Source organism: Festucalex cinctus, chromosome 14, assembly GCF_051991245.1.
Source record: "Festucalex cinctus isolate MCC-2025b chromosome 14, RoL_Fcin_1.0, whole genome shotgun sequence".
Taxonomy (NCBI): domain Eukaryota; kingdom Metazoa; phylum Chordata; class Actinopteri; order Syngnathiformes; family Syngnathidae; genus Festucalex; species Festucalex cinctus.
Window position 1 is genome coordinate 22,659,156 of NC_135424.1, and position 15,385 is coordinate 22,674,540.

The 15,385-nt window shown below is 41.8% G+C and overlaps 1 protein-coding gene across 8 annotated transcripts in view; it reads left to right on the top strand.

The window, feature by feature from the left end:
• Positions 1-15,385, top strand: part of hspa12a (heat shock protein 12A) — a 65,279-nt gene that overhangs the window by 13,950 nt on the left and 35,944 nt on the right. For all 8 annotated transcript variants that reach the window (XM_077494860.1, XM_077494863.1, XM_077494859.1 and 5 more), the window contains one exon: positions 14,949-15,025. In XM_077494860.1, the coding sequence (XP_077350986.1) occupies positions 14,949-15,025 (77 nt within the window). The remainder of the gene's footprint in view (positions 1-14,948; positions 15,026-15,385) is intronic.

Here is a 15,385-nt window from a genome sequence, read left to right on the forward strand (position 1 = left end):
GTCCAATCACATTTGAGCAGGGGCACGTGCCACCCCGGCCCCCCCTCTGGCTCCACCATTGGTGGCAACACTCCTTTGCTATGCATTGTGAATGCTATTGGGGCTGTGCCTGTGACCTGATGTCTTGCAGTGATGAGAGCTGATTATCAAGACTGTGAGTTGAAGAAATGCAAACTAGTTACTTATGGTTTAACAATGCCAGAAGGGAGCAGATGTTACGACCAGCCTGTATCTGTAGTGGTGGGTACTAACGCAGAACTTGAAACGGTGTGCAGGAAAATTCAAGTTTCATTTTGTGATCCACCCCGATGTGACTTAAGCATTACCCCCCAGCTACGGCTGCTAGATAAATCGATTTTGAACCGTAACTGTCTGGTTAAAAGGATTTTAAAAACGTTCAAATCGGTACGTTAGATTTTCCAAACCGCACCATTTTTGGTTTATCCGTAGTTTCCTCTGCATTTCCGCTTCCTCTCACGAGCGCAGTCTTCGGCCCCGTTCACACGAACTCCTGTTTCAGTCTATCGACACAAGTTTCTTACCATTTAGGCAGTTCGTCTACACAGCGGCTCGGTTTCGGAGCTTGAAACTGGTCACTTTTGAAACCGAGCTCCAGAGTGGAAAGATTTCAAAACGCGCCCCATATGTGTTGTGTTTGTTTGTCTCACTGATATGTATATATTACTGGATAGCAGATAACCCATACATGCCCATGCAAGCCGTTGAAGCATCTTACTCCTCCATCTCATGAGAAGACTCCTGTTTAAACTACTTTGAAGACCCCTTTTCTTTTATCGCTCAGTTGCTAGACCCCTGTTGTTTCTACTAAGTACTGTCTCAAATGTTCTCTGATACTGTAAAATGTATAGGATTGTATGCCGAGAAACGTTTCTTGGGAGGAGTAATATTATGGCCTCACGGCTTCAAAACTGGCTATTCAGATCAGTGGTTCGTCTTCTTCGCTAATTCTTCTTCTACGCTTTCCGTTAACTCCCTCTGGCAGTGCAAGAGCGCCACTCCAGACTTGGCAAATATATTTCAGCTGTTAAACTTCCTAGGCGTCTTCTTTTGGACACTCACATGTCTTGAGATGGTTCTGTCTGTCCAAGATTTGTTTGAGGAAAGAAGCCGGCTTTGCTTCCATGTAAACAGGGCCTTAAACAAGAATAATTATAGCTACCGGCAATTCTGCTAGGTTTGCCCAGGTGAGTGAACATAATTATCCATCAGAATATGAACCCGATAGGAAAATACGAGGTATTTTTCAAATCACAGTGTCCGTAACATCCTGAACCGTTTGAACTAGCAACGTAATTCCAATGGTTTTTGAAAGCTGAGAAGCGGACCTTTACGTTGATTCCACATACATTATGGCAGCTGGCCACGTGTGGAGGAGAGGGAAGCGGTTGTCTGTTAGAGTAGAGTCATGGAGGAGACAGGTAATGATGCATGTTTTTCAAATCACCGCAACTCCTGAACCGTTCGCGCTAGCAAGGTAATTCCAACGGATTCTCAGAGCGAAATACAAAAGAGAAAAAAAATACAAAAAAAAAGCAACACACAGGCAGACTACTATAATCATAGTATCTAAAGGGTTTTAATAAATCAGGCAAAAGTAGATTTGTAGTGTGGAAATGGTATGTTGGTTGGCAACCAGTCCAGGGTGTCCCCCCCGCCTACTGCCCAGAGCCAGCTGAGATAGGCGCCAGCAGCCCCCGCGACCCTTGTGAGGAATAAGCGGTCAAGAAAATGGATGGATGGATGGATGGATGGAAATGGTATGGTTTCAACGAGACAGAATTGTGTTCCTCTTACCAAACTTGAAACCTGCCTCTGAACTTGCCTAAAGGCTGGCTGGCTGACTATCAGCCTGAATTGCTGACATATTGGACAGGTGACAGACTGACTTGACTAACTGTAGGTTATTCATTATACCAAAGTTAACAGTTTGCAACTTTACACTTTATTTATTAATTTCTGTTTTATGAAGAGCACGTCTATTGTCAAGATGAGGTGCTCATAATGCCTTTTTGAGGCATCGCTGTAATCGGCGCGTCCTTTGATTGTCGGGAGGGGCTAAAATTGTTTACATTATCCTGCTGTGTGAACCAGGCTGAAGACTTTTTTTTTCCATCTTGATTTCTGGCACTGGGCAGAGGCAGGTGATGCACCCGAGTTCCCCACACAGATGGTGAAGAGGGAGGTCTCCTTCCCTTCATGTGGGGAACCCGAGCACATCGCCAGCCACTGCTAGCATAATTTTTAATTGCCATATTCAATATGTGCAATGGGAGCAATTCCTGTATCTTGGATTTCAAACCTAAACTCATCACTCATGAAATTGTTAGAGGGAAGGGAGAAATGAATGATTTTGGACGATGCATTGCTGCCCCAAGAAGAAACATTACAGTGACTGAATTTTTTGCTTCTCATGCACTTCTACTGTGAAATATATTAAAAACACGTTTATATTGTGGTTATATTTACTGCAGTTTGCAATATTTAACGTGAGAAGTAAGTTATGTATTCTCCATTGTTTTTTAGAGGATTTCTGAGGGCCTGAAGGCAATTAAAGAGTTAACGGTGTGTCATGGTTGCAGTTGTTGTCAGACTGTTCCCTTGCTCCGTGTGTCTGGGCTTAAGGCCAAGTTTCTCGGAGTGAAGCAATGAGAGGGAGGGTATTGGGGGAATTGCCTCTTTTTCTGTATGGCATGAATAAAGGGACATCAGATGGCTAAAAGAAACAGCAGATTCCCTGTCCAAACTCATTTTACTGCAGCCCCTCTGATGTACTTATAGAATGAACATGCATCTTTGAAGGCTTTGTGTGTGCGTGGATGTATGCGTGTGTGTGGGTGTGTCACCATATTTTGCTACGTTTACACAATTTAATGAGTCTCCTCTTCTGTTTTCATTACAATGGAGGGCTTTGCTTGGTCTCAGTTCTGTCACAGTTTTAGCCAGCGTTTTCGGAAGCATGCTGCTGTTCAAATTCAAACTAGCTGTACATTCAGTTATGGGCCTGGATCCAAACCAAGGTCACCTTTTGAATCAAAGTGTTTCTACAATGAATGAACAGGCACAGTGTGTAAAAATCCGTGATGGGCAGTTCTATGCTTTACTGTACGTTACTGAAGGCCTACTGATCAATTGACCTTACCGTGGCACGCCCCTCCCCACCCATTAAATGCGTAAGCAGCGCCCTCCGACATTTACCGGGTGAGATGAGCTGAAGTGCATTCACAGGAATGCAAAAGTTGTCAAATTTTCCTTGTGATTACTCGGTCAGGTATTTTTAGGACACCGATATTTCTCATCGAAGCAAACAAAGGGGGCTTCAAATTTTTTAGTGAACGGTATCTTCATTCCCTAACCATGCAATTTTGCCCAAAAACAAAAGGAAATACGTATCACTGTCTTCTGCTACAGAAGTCAGGAAAACACAGTTGCCTCACTCACTTCGACCGATTGTCAGCAAAACCGAAGTTTGTAGACATTGTTACTGTCAAGCCGGGTAAGAATGAATTTATATTACCTCATAGTTTGAATGTTCTGTTGGCATTTATAGTAAATAGTAGGGGTGTGAATTGCCTAGTACCTGACGATTCGATCCGTATCGCGATTCATAGGTCACGATTCGATTCGATACCGATTAATCCCGATATGAATTTACAAGTCGATTGTTGCGATTTTTTTACTCAAATTTAGAAAATACCATTCAGTAAACCTGTACATGTACACTGTAAGATTTGTATGAAAATGTATTATTTATTGATCTCAAACTTCAGTTTTATAACTGTGAGCCACTGTATTTAACAAACAGGTTGGAACCTTTTTCATGTTAGAACAGCATTGAAATTAAAATATTAAGGCTTAATGTTCCATTAATATAACATTCTATCATGCTTAAAGTGTGAAATTTAGACGTTTTGTTGAATATTTTTTCATCAAAAATGGATGTTAAAAAATCGATTCGGCTGCCTATTGAATCGATTCGAGAATTGTGTGCTGTCGTATCGCGATATATTGCCGAATCGATTTTTTTTTAACACCCCTAGTAAATAGTAAGTCAACAAACGTGTGGACGGTTAGCTACCTGGAGCTATCGTTAGCCTTTAGCTAAAAACAACAAGGGAGAACATTACCTTAGTGCAGAGTAGACGTAGGAGTTTCTGGTCATTTTGGAGGGATTTGACTGGTCTTCCACAAAGTTTGATCCAGCCCAGACATTTTTCGTAATTGTTTGAGGGTTTAGAGAAGGGAATAATCCGGACAGTGTCTTTCTTGTGTCTCTCTTAAACAAGCCGTGAATACCGCAGGATGCCGTTTAGTCGATCGGAATAATGTCTATCACTCGTACAAGCCGTGACTACAGAGTTTAACCATTTTTATTGTTTTTTTTCTTGGCTTTGGATAACCATGCAAATGACGCAATGCACTACAGGGAGCTGGATTGCTTTTGTTTGTCTGCAGCAAAACGCACGTGCCGTAGCAGACATGACGTCTTGCATCTTGATTGGTATACTAGTTCGGTAAGGTTAATTACCAAACTCACTTGAAAAGCAAAAAAGAAAAGAACATTATGCAAAACATTCAAGTTATTTTGCCGCCATGTTTGGCTGTCTATGAACATCATCTTTGTCAAATCATCTCATTCCCATCAATTCTAATTTTAAACACGAGCAAAACTAACTGGGTTCATTGTAACTTTTTGCAGTTTATGAATGTACTGCACATTAAAGGGACAGTCAGTGATCCCTAGTGCCATCTAGTGATGAAATAATCATTCATTTAAAAAAAAACAAAAAAACGACTGTTTATGTCAATAGTATGCAAAATAATGCATCACATAAACATATTTTTTCAATATATATTTGTAGGTCTAGTAATAAATTAATTATATTACATGACTGTAGACTCACCTTACTAGAGTCGCCATGTTTCTGTCACGCCGCCACCGGCGTGACGGCCCATGCTTTTATCTTTGTGTTCATGTTTCCTGTATTACTTTGAAAATCCTAACTCTCCTATCACCCCAGGTCACTTACCCTTCCTGCCGCTCCATAATCACCGGTCCCCGCCCATGATAATGAACACCTGCCACCAATCAAGACAGACAATAAAAGCCACCTGCATTCTCCCCTCCGTTGCCGAAGTGTCACAGTCAGTGCATGGAAGCGTCCCACAGTCCTCGAGTCCTTGTTCCCGTTGCCTTGTTGTTTTGCCTTGTTTTTGTGCCTTATCCTCCACAGCGGAGCGCCCTTAGTTACCCCTTGTGCCTTGAGCCTTGTTTCCTCCCTAGCGGAGCGCCTTTTGTTGTCCCCTGTACCTTTTGCCTGTTTTTTCCTCCCCAGTGGAGCGTTTTTAGTTCTCCACTTTTTGATTCCCCTTTCTCCTCTCAAGTTGAGAGTAGACAGCTGTTGGCCGGAAATAAACCTATTGCCTTTGTGGCCTACCTTTATCCTGCGTCTGTCCTACCTCTCCTCGTCGTGTCAGTTTCACCGCCATCGTCCTGCTACAGATGCCCAAAGGACAGCTTCGCGAATGTATTTTGGCTGGGTGGTGCTTGCATCGAGTGTCGGACTCAATGGCAGACCCGGCTACAGAAAGAAATTACAGGGGGTTAATTACATTTTTTTGGCGGGGCACTCTTCTTCAACCGCAAGCTTAATGTTCTTTCAGGCTGAAAAGTGGTGTTGTGACAACTGCAAAAGTGCTCGGAAATATTTTCTGTCACTTAAAAGCGGTAGTTCATCATGACATCTAAAAGACAATTGAAAAACAAAGTTCATTAGCAACAAAGAACAACGCCATTTCTGTAGACAACTATGTCCGAAGGAATGACTGTGACCCAGCCTCTTTTATCTGCGAGTGGTGAGCACTTGGCTTCCTTTGCTGGTTGGATTTAAGGCCGTACAATAGCGATAAAATTTCATATCTCGTGGTTTTTGTCAGACATCGCTATTCTTTGGTCTTCGACTTTCACATGTATTCACTTCCCTACTTCATGTTATTGATGTTTTAATATTAATTTTATTTAGTTGTATACCTACATAGTACCTACCGGTACTTATGATATTAATTTTAATTTGTGTTGTTACATTTCACTTGCCTCTACTGCAAGACAAATGATATTGTATGGGTTGAAGGGTTCAGTGAAAACTAAGCAAAATATCAAATTAAAAGGAATATGTGTAAAGTGCATTGTTTATTAGAACTTGGTGACAGTCATCAACATTAACAAGCTTGGTTATCTGGTGTTCCGCCTTTTCCCCTGGTGCTTCCTCCTCTGCTTCCCCCCTCCTGCCGCTGTGCTACTCTCGCACGGCTGGAGGTGGGGTGGGCACATTTTCCCTCTCTGCACCTGCTGCCCGGTGCCGGTTTCAGGGGGTGGGGAGGGGCTCGCGGGGGGCCGGGTTCGCGGGGGGGTTGGCGGTCGTCGGGGGGGGGGGGGGGGTGGCTTGTTTGGGGGGGGTGGAAGTATGGGTGGGTGGGGGGTTGGGTGTTGGGGGTCGGGGTGTGTTCGGGGGTTTGGGGGCCGGGGGTGGTGGGGCCTGGGTCGTGGCGGGTGGCGGGTTTGGGTGGGGTGTGGGGGGGGGGGGTCGTGGGGGGATACGGGGCTGGGGACCGGTGGGGCGCTGTGGGGGCCCGCTGGGCCTCGTTCTGCGGCCTTGGGCTCGGGGGTGTGGGCCGGGGCTGGGGCGGGGGTGTTCCGGGCGTCTGGGTCGGCTCGCCGACCGGTGTCCGCTCGGGTGGCTTGGGGGTGGCCTTGGTGCTGCCGCGGCCGGGGGATTTCGAGAGGGGGGGGGGTGCTCGCTTTGCTGGACCGCGGTTGACGGCTTCTTTCTTTGGTGGTGGTCCTTATGCATGCCAGATCCGTCGCACCAGCATCTACTGAAACTCAACAGAAGTAGCCTCTCCCTCCCACAGCCCCTTGAATCAGTGGGTGCTGGTGTCTGTGGATCTCACTTTGCTTTATCTATCCTTCCCTCCTTCCTCTCTTTAGTTTTTCCTCTGGTCACTTGAGATCTCAATTTATTGGAAGTTTGAGGTTTCTGGGGTTGGCATAAGACTCTGGTTTTGTAACCACGCAGGAGGGGTTTTGTTGGTGCTGGATTTCACTTTGATGGATTGGATGTACTGGCTTCTATGGATCTCACTCTGCCTTATCGATCCTTCCCTCCTTCCTCTCTTTAGTTTTTCCTCTGGTCTCTTGATCTCGCTAAATTTGCTGGAATTTAGAGGCTTCCGGGGTTGGCGTAAGACTTTGATTTTGTAATCATGGGGAAGGCAGGAAGTGTTTGGTCGGTGCTGGATTTCACTTTGATTTATCTTTCTTTTCTCTTTATTTTTTTCTGACCTTTTCTCTGGTCTCCTGACCATTTAAACATCACGACTCTGGCAAGATTCTGAAGTACCTGGTTAAGGCGAAGGGTAATGGGATATTTCTAAGGCTTTAGGTGAATTAATGAGTATAAATTTATACGTATTTGCACGCACACGCACGCGCACGCACGCACGCACGCAAACGCACGCAGGCAAACGCACACACGCAAACGCACGCACGCAAACGCACGCACACACACACACACACACACACACACACACACACACACACACACACACACAAAGAGCAATGATGATAAGACGTTGAATCGGTAAGACTACCGAATGAACAATTCTGAGCTCTTTTAGAAAAAACAAAAAAACAAAAAAAAAAACATTAACAAGCTTGGCAATAAACAATAGAATTCAACTCACATTGTAATGCGATGTGATAAGTAATTTTCACGTTTAGTGGCTCCCATTACAATACGTCTCTTTGCATCACTTTTTTTTTTTAATCCACAAAAATACAGCGACAGACACAGCTTGCTACATAAATATGATGTGGGCGGTCATTCAGCCAACGGGCAAGCGCATTAGCCCACTGGCTAACCCGGAAGTACATTTGTGTGTCAAACGACGCGATTGCTGCTTCTGAAGACTCTGAGCAGATTACCTTCACAGGGCGGCAAAAAGAGGCTGAAATCTGATTGGACCAACAAAAAAAGGAGCATTCTCATACACATACAGAAAACAATGCAGCCAAGAGGAACATTCCAGAATGAAGAGCATAGATATTGTAAATAATAAGTTAATAAAATTACACGCAGCTGATATTCTCTGAGATCTCTAGAAGATGTTGTCCACCAGATTAAGCCATCTGGCTCCCCATGTGATTCTGTTCTCCCTCATTTCTTTAAAGAGGTTCTTCTGATTATCTGCAATTCAGTTCTGGCTATTATCAACAGTAGCCTGTCTTCTGGCGTAGTCCCCAAACAATTTAAACATGCTGTGGTGCAACCTCTCCTGAAGAAACCTGGTCTAGACCAACGTGTGCTGTCAAATTTTAGGCCCATTTCCAAACTGCCTTTTATCTCTAAAATTCTGGAGAAAGTGGTACACATGCAACTAAGCACCTTCTTGGAGGAAAATAAGATCTTAGAGGTTTTCCAGTCAGGCTTTAAGAGGATGCATAGCACAGAGTCAGCCCTGTTACGAGTTTTTAATGACATCCTCCTGGCAAATGACACTGGAGACTATGTATGTCTCATACTGTTAGACCTGACTGCAGCGTTTGATACCGTGGACCACAGTATTCTGTTGGCTCGTTTACAGCACCTGGTGGGCATTGGCGGCAGTGCTCTTGAGTGGTTTCGATCCTACTTGGCCGACAGAACATTCTGTGTTCGCCTTGGGTGCTCCGAGTCCCGCACCGCCCCACTGTCATATAGTGTTCCGCAAGGATCTGTATTAGGCCCCATTCTATTCTCATTGTATCTACTGCCCTTGGGCTCCATCCTTAGAAAACATGGAATTTCTTTTCATTGCTATGCGGATGACAGTCAGATCTATGTCCCGCTTAGTAAAAAGGACGCTTTCTCATTGAGGCCCCTTTTGTCCTGTCTGGAAGAAATCAAAGCCTGGATGGCTTTAAATTTCTTGAACTTCAATGAGAAGAAAACAGAAGTTAAGGTCTTTGGTCCCAGCGGCTCTTCTCATCCTGCCGACTTGGGTCCTCTGGCACAATATCTGAAGCCAACAGCCTCAAACCTGGGTGTCAAGATGAACAGTGACTTCAAACTGGACCAACAAATTGCCGCTGTTGTCGAATCCAGCTTTTTTCATCTTAGACAGCTGGCTAAGGTAAAAAATCTCCTATCTCAGCAGCACTTAAAAATGGTAATCCATGCCTTTGTTACATCTCGGCTGGATCATTGTAATGCACTTTATTTTGGGATCAGCCAGTCCTCCCTGCAGCGTCTCCAGCTTGTCCAAAATGCTGCTGCTCGTCTCCTCACTGGTGCCCGGAAGAGGGAACACATAACCCCTATTCTGGCCTCTCTTCACTGGCTGCCCGTGAAATTTAGAATCCATTTTAAGATTTTTCTATTTGTTTTCAAATCTTTCAATGGTTTTGCCCCACATTATCTCGCTGTCCTCTTGCACCCCTACGCACCTGCCCGGTGCCTCAGGTCAGCAGACCAGACACAATTGGAGGTACCAAGGGCTAAGCGGAGGCTTAGAGGAGATCGAGCCTTTGCTGTTGCCGGTCCCTCCCTTTGGAACGACCTTCCACTAAATATTAGGCAGTCCCCCTCGTTATCCTCTTTTAAAAGACGTCTTAAAACACATCTGTATTCTTTGGCTTTTGGCGCACCATTAGACTTGTTCTTGGTGTTTTGTGGTGTGTATGAGTTTGATGTTTTGTCTACTTATTTATGTATTTATTTGTCTCTTTATTCACTACTTCTTATTTAGTCGCTGATGTAAAATGTATTTACTTGTAACCCCCCCCAAAAAAACAAACAAACAAAAAAAAACAAACAAACTTGTATTTGCACTTCAAAATGTTTGCTTTGTTCTTGTTTACTGCAAAACTGATGTTTATGTACAGCACTTTGTATACAGGAATGCCTGTTCTTAAAGCGCTTTATAAATAAAGTTGAGTTGAGTTGAGTTGATATTAGAATGTTAATTAAAAATATAGGTCAGTGCTTCGGCCTGCAAAGAAAGTCTTACTGGCCCTGACCGTTCAGGTCCAGCTACACTGTATTACCATGAAAAACATTTTTTTTAATGGAATCCATGTAATTCAGTTTGACTTATCACCTTCAATGAAGAATAAAAGCGATTAATGTAGGTCTCCAATCATGATGTGGCTTTTATGATTGGTGATTTTGGGAGTTGCCTGCCATTGCTGCCGGAAACAAATTGTGGCTAGATAGGGTGTAGCCACAGGTGGTCTGTAATTCGGCTCTGTAATTGCTTGGCAAAGTGTATTATGGGACTTCAGACCACTCATCCTCTCCATAGGGTGGACAAGAGGAAAGATGAGTGAGGTAGATAAAAGGAATGGATTGCCTAACGTGATGTCCTGCTGGGAGACAATTCAACAAGATGCTTATAATAAGTCAGACAAATGATTATTATTGTGTGAATTCACAAAACACTTTTGGTGAAGGCTATTAAGACAGATACAAAAAACCTAATGGTACACGTATGGAGACACACTTTCATTCAATTCAAATGCCATTTCAGTTAAAAAAAAAGAAAAAAAAAAGGTTGTAAATGGCTCTCTGAAGTTTGAATGGACGCGTGGAAACTTTTATGTTGCACACTATAAAAATCAACATGAACTGCTTGCTTTTAGAACACACGAGTCGACTCTGCTCCAGTATAGTTTTGCTGAATCAACGTCCATCATTTTCCAACTAAAACCGTCCAGAAAACAATTTCTGAGCTTTGCAAGTTTACATAATCCACCCGTGGAGGTCTGCATGCAGTTCCTCATAAATGTATTTGGTAGGGATGTAAGATATCCAAACATCACGATATGAAGATCACTATACGATAATTATCACAATATTGTGGGGGGTTTGGCGATATTTAAAATCACAATATTGTGCTTTTGTACATAACAGCAATGCATATAAACCACATACAACAGGGGTGTCCAAACTACGGCCCGGGGGCCATTTGCGGCCCGCTGTCCATTTTTCAGTGGCCCGCGGCATATACTAAAAATAGCATTTGACTCAGTTCAAATAAAATAAAAACAAAAATGTTTAGAGATTGTCAAAGTAAGAAAGGAAGTTGTCTAAAAACAAGGTGCTATTAAAGTTTACTTTAGTTAACTAAACTAACGAAAAAAATAAAATTCAAAAAATAATTTTGTTAACGAAATAAAATAAAAGCGAAGATGCTTTTTTAAAAAAGAAAACTGAAACTACATTTTATTTTTACAAAACTAACTAAAATAAAACTAACTATAACTATAGCAAATGTGTCCTTCGTTTTAGTCTTTGGTAATTAATTTAATGCATGAGCCTTTGGGGATGATTTTAAATGTGATTTTTAGTAGATTTAGTTTGATATAAACCGGAATAATGACGTCACACCAATGGTGTTTTTTCAATATTGCGCACACGTAATACACAAAAAAAAAACTAAAACTAATACTGAAACTAACTAAACTAAAACTAAGCATTTATTAAAGAACTAAAACTAATACGAAAACTAACAGAACCACCTTGAAAACTAATTAAAACTAAGTTAAAAAAAAAAAAAAAACTCAAAACAAAATAAAAACTAAAATGACAAAAATTCCCAAACTATAATAACCCTACTGCCATATTACAAATAAATTGGTTTATATACTGTAGCATTTTTCTAAATATGCAAAAGCACAAATAAATTATTTGTACAATTTTTAGGACTAAACACAATTTCTCTTCATAACATTATGTGGCCCTTGCGTCCTTCTGATTTTCTGTATGTGGCCCTCAAATGAAAAAGTTTGGACACCCCTGACCTACAATCTCTATTAACAGTATTGAGGCACTTATTTGCTAATGCAAGCACACGTTTTTCGCTTCACAAGCAAATTAGATTCCCCTTCATCTGACAATTAGCATATAATTTAAACATAGAAGGCCAAAACATCCCTAATGAAAATTATATTGCACTAATAAACTAGCCACTAGAGGGTGCTAGAACTGCACAAATGGAAATCAACCTGACTTTTTAAACAGATGTGTTCCTTTTTAATGTTGTGAACATGACGACGACGATATTGTGGCAGTTTTAATATCACGATATCACGGTATTGCCCTTATCGTTACATCCCTAGTATTTGGTGCGCTTCGGTCTCCCGTATGGACTCTAGCAAATCACTTTTGCTTCCGCCCTGATTGTGACTCTTGCACACCTATTTTAAAGGGAATGAGAGGGGCCGCTTCCATTGGCGGCGAAGGCAGTCGGCTGCGTTTAAGCCCATAAAAGCGCAAAACACCCGTTTCTAAATTAACAAAACTGATGAAGTCTGCCAGGATGTCGCCAAACATCCTTTCAAATCGATGGAATAAAAGTGTCCAAAATCTCAATGCAAACTTGAGCATTTCCCGAAGGTGTAATGAATGCCAGCTCACCTGTGCATTCACCTGACACGCAGCTCCATATCATCGATGACTGTGGAAATTTTCACATTTTCTTCGGGCACTCATCTTTACAATCCCATTGGAACAGCACCAAACAAATGTTCCAGCCAGCGTCATTGACTTTGCCCAATGCGGATTTGTCATCCATAATTCTTGATTGCTTTTTTTAAGACCATTGTAGCTTTGTTTTATTTCATGGTTTTAGGGGTTAAGGTTGGTTTGTATGTAAATCCCATTTTCTTTAGGCAATTTCTTATTGTTTGGTCACAGACGTCGACTGCAATTTCCACTCATTTGTTATGTTACGCATTTTCTATTTTCAATACATATGGGTTGGAAGTTTTTTTTCTCTTGATGCTTTGAGATCTTCCTTGGCCTACCAGGACACTTCCCTTTTACAACCTTCCATTTTGTTTATACTTTGTCCTGATCTTAGTCAATGCATGATTACTGGGAAGAACCAACAGGTTTTGCATTCTGTGATGTTTTATCTTCTTGATAAAGTTGTATAATTCTCTCTTTTGATTCCACTGACATCTCTCATTTAGGAGCCACTTGGGGCAACAGCTCTCCAAGCTGTGAACACTCTTATTTAGCCGCTAACTAATTACCAGATTCAGTCTGTTGCAAGTGCTTTTTATAGAACTGAAAATTACACGATGATGACATCATTTTTTCCTCAGAATTGAGTGATTTAATATTTTTTAACTTGCACCCAATCTACTTGTAAAAAAAAATGATGACTGATTCCAACAAGGGCGGCACGGTGCATGACTGGTTAGCACGTCTGCCTCCCAGTTCTGAGGACTGGGGTTCGAGTCCAGGCTCCGGCCTTCCTGGGTGGAGTTTGCATGTTCTCCCCGTGCCTGCGTGGGTCTTCTCCGGGCACACTGGTCTCCTCCCACATTACAAAGACATGGATGGCAGTAGGGGTGTTAAAAAAAAAAATCGATTCGGCGATATATCGCGATACTACATCGCGCGATTCTCGAATCGATTCAATAATAGGCAAAATCCCTTTTTTTTTTTTTTTTTTTTTTTTAGGATTCACACCTTAAGCATGGAAGAATGTTATATGAACGGAACATTAAGCCTTAGTATTTTATTTTAATGCTGTTTAAACATGAAACAGATTACAACCTCTATAAGACTGAAATTTCAGATAAATAAATAATACATTTTCATATAAATCTTACACTCTACAAGCTTACTGATTAGTATTTTCTAAATTTGAATGAAAAAAAATCGCAACAATCGACTTATAAATTCGTATCGGGATTAATCGGTATCGAATCGAATCGTGACCTGTGAATCGTGATACGAATCGAATCGTCAGGTACGAGGCAATTCACACCCCTAGATGGCAGGTTAATTGGGTGCTCTGAATTGTCCCTAGGTGTGCTTGTGAGTGTGGATGGTTGTTTGTCTCTGTGTGCCCTGTGATTGGCTGGCAATCAGTCCAGGGTGTACCCCGCCTACTGCTCAAAGCCAAATGAGATAGGCTCCAGCACCCCCCGCAACCCTTTTGAGGAATAAGCGGTCAAGAAAATGGATGGATGGATGATTCCAACAATGTTCTTGATTGCTTTTTATGTGGATTTTAAACATCTTTTTAATTTAGAGTTTGTTAAAGTCAAAAGGGTGTAATTTTTGAATAAAAATTGTTTTGCCCCTTTTTTCCAAAATGAAGCATTTCATTCTCAGCACATGAGTGTTGATTCGGATTGTATAGTAAGTATAGTATTTGACAGTGGTTGTAGATAACGTCCCTTTTGGTAAAACAGGTTGTAAACATGATCCTTCTTAAGTCAACATTTTCAATGTTCAACAATTTTAACATAATAAAGTGTACCGTCAAACTGCATGGCTCGGCTCGTCCATGTCTGTTGTCAAGAGTAATGCTTCACCCCTTCCAGCTCTCTCACTGACTTTGTTTGTTGTACAGGTGAGGCAAGGTGACCTTGATGTTGGAAACAACAACCGTTTCCAACATGTTAAACATATAACATGGACACCATTTCTGTGGCAATATGCAGAAAGATTGGCAATGCGATTGGCTTCCACTGGGCTGCATTCTATTCATAATTTTTTTTTTGTGTTTAAATCATCTCCTCGTGATGCAAATGTTCAATTTTTGCGTTTCCTGAAAAATCAGAAAAAATGACTTAGGGCGATTGCGTCGATATGCAAAACAATGTTGTCTGTTGACAAATATTAAATGCAAGACGGGTAGGAAAAATTTCCAATAGCATGCATAGGTACAAAATAATTATTAATTTTTTGTGATGTCAGACGGTGGTGCAAACTCTTTTGTTTGAGGGACTTGCGATTTTTGGTCAAATACAGACTTGTATGATTGATGCCAGGGATGTTTGATTATAGAGGTTCCGCTTTATATTGTGCTTAGCTCATGAAAGTAGATGCTTGTTGAGATTTGTGTTCATGAGTTCGTTTCTTTTTCTACAGATGAAATGGCTAACCCATCTCCAGCAAAAAGTATAGGCGACCCTGGAATCACTCCGCTGTCTCCCACACACATTCAGGCAATTCTTTTATTTTCATTAACATCATAGCTGTTTGTGACATTACATTTCTTTATCCTGCAGCTTGCTATAAACATGTATAAACAAATAGTCTTTTACTTGACACGAAATTCTTAAATTAAATTTTCCACTGTGATAATTTGAACTGATTAAAACACGCACACACACACAACCACACATTTGCACACACGCACGCACGCACGCACGTACGAACCCTTACCTTAACCCCAACCAAAATGCATTTCAAACATAAATTCTAAAACCAAGTCTTGACCCTCAAAATGAGGTGTTGAGTTGTGAGGACCGGCCAAAATGTCGTCGTTTCGCATAATTGTCCTCATTCGCTTGGTTAAAAATGTG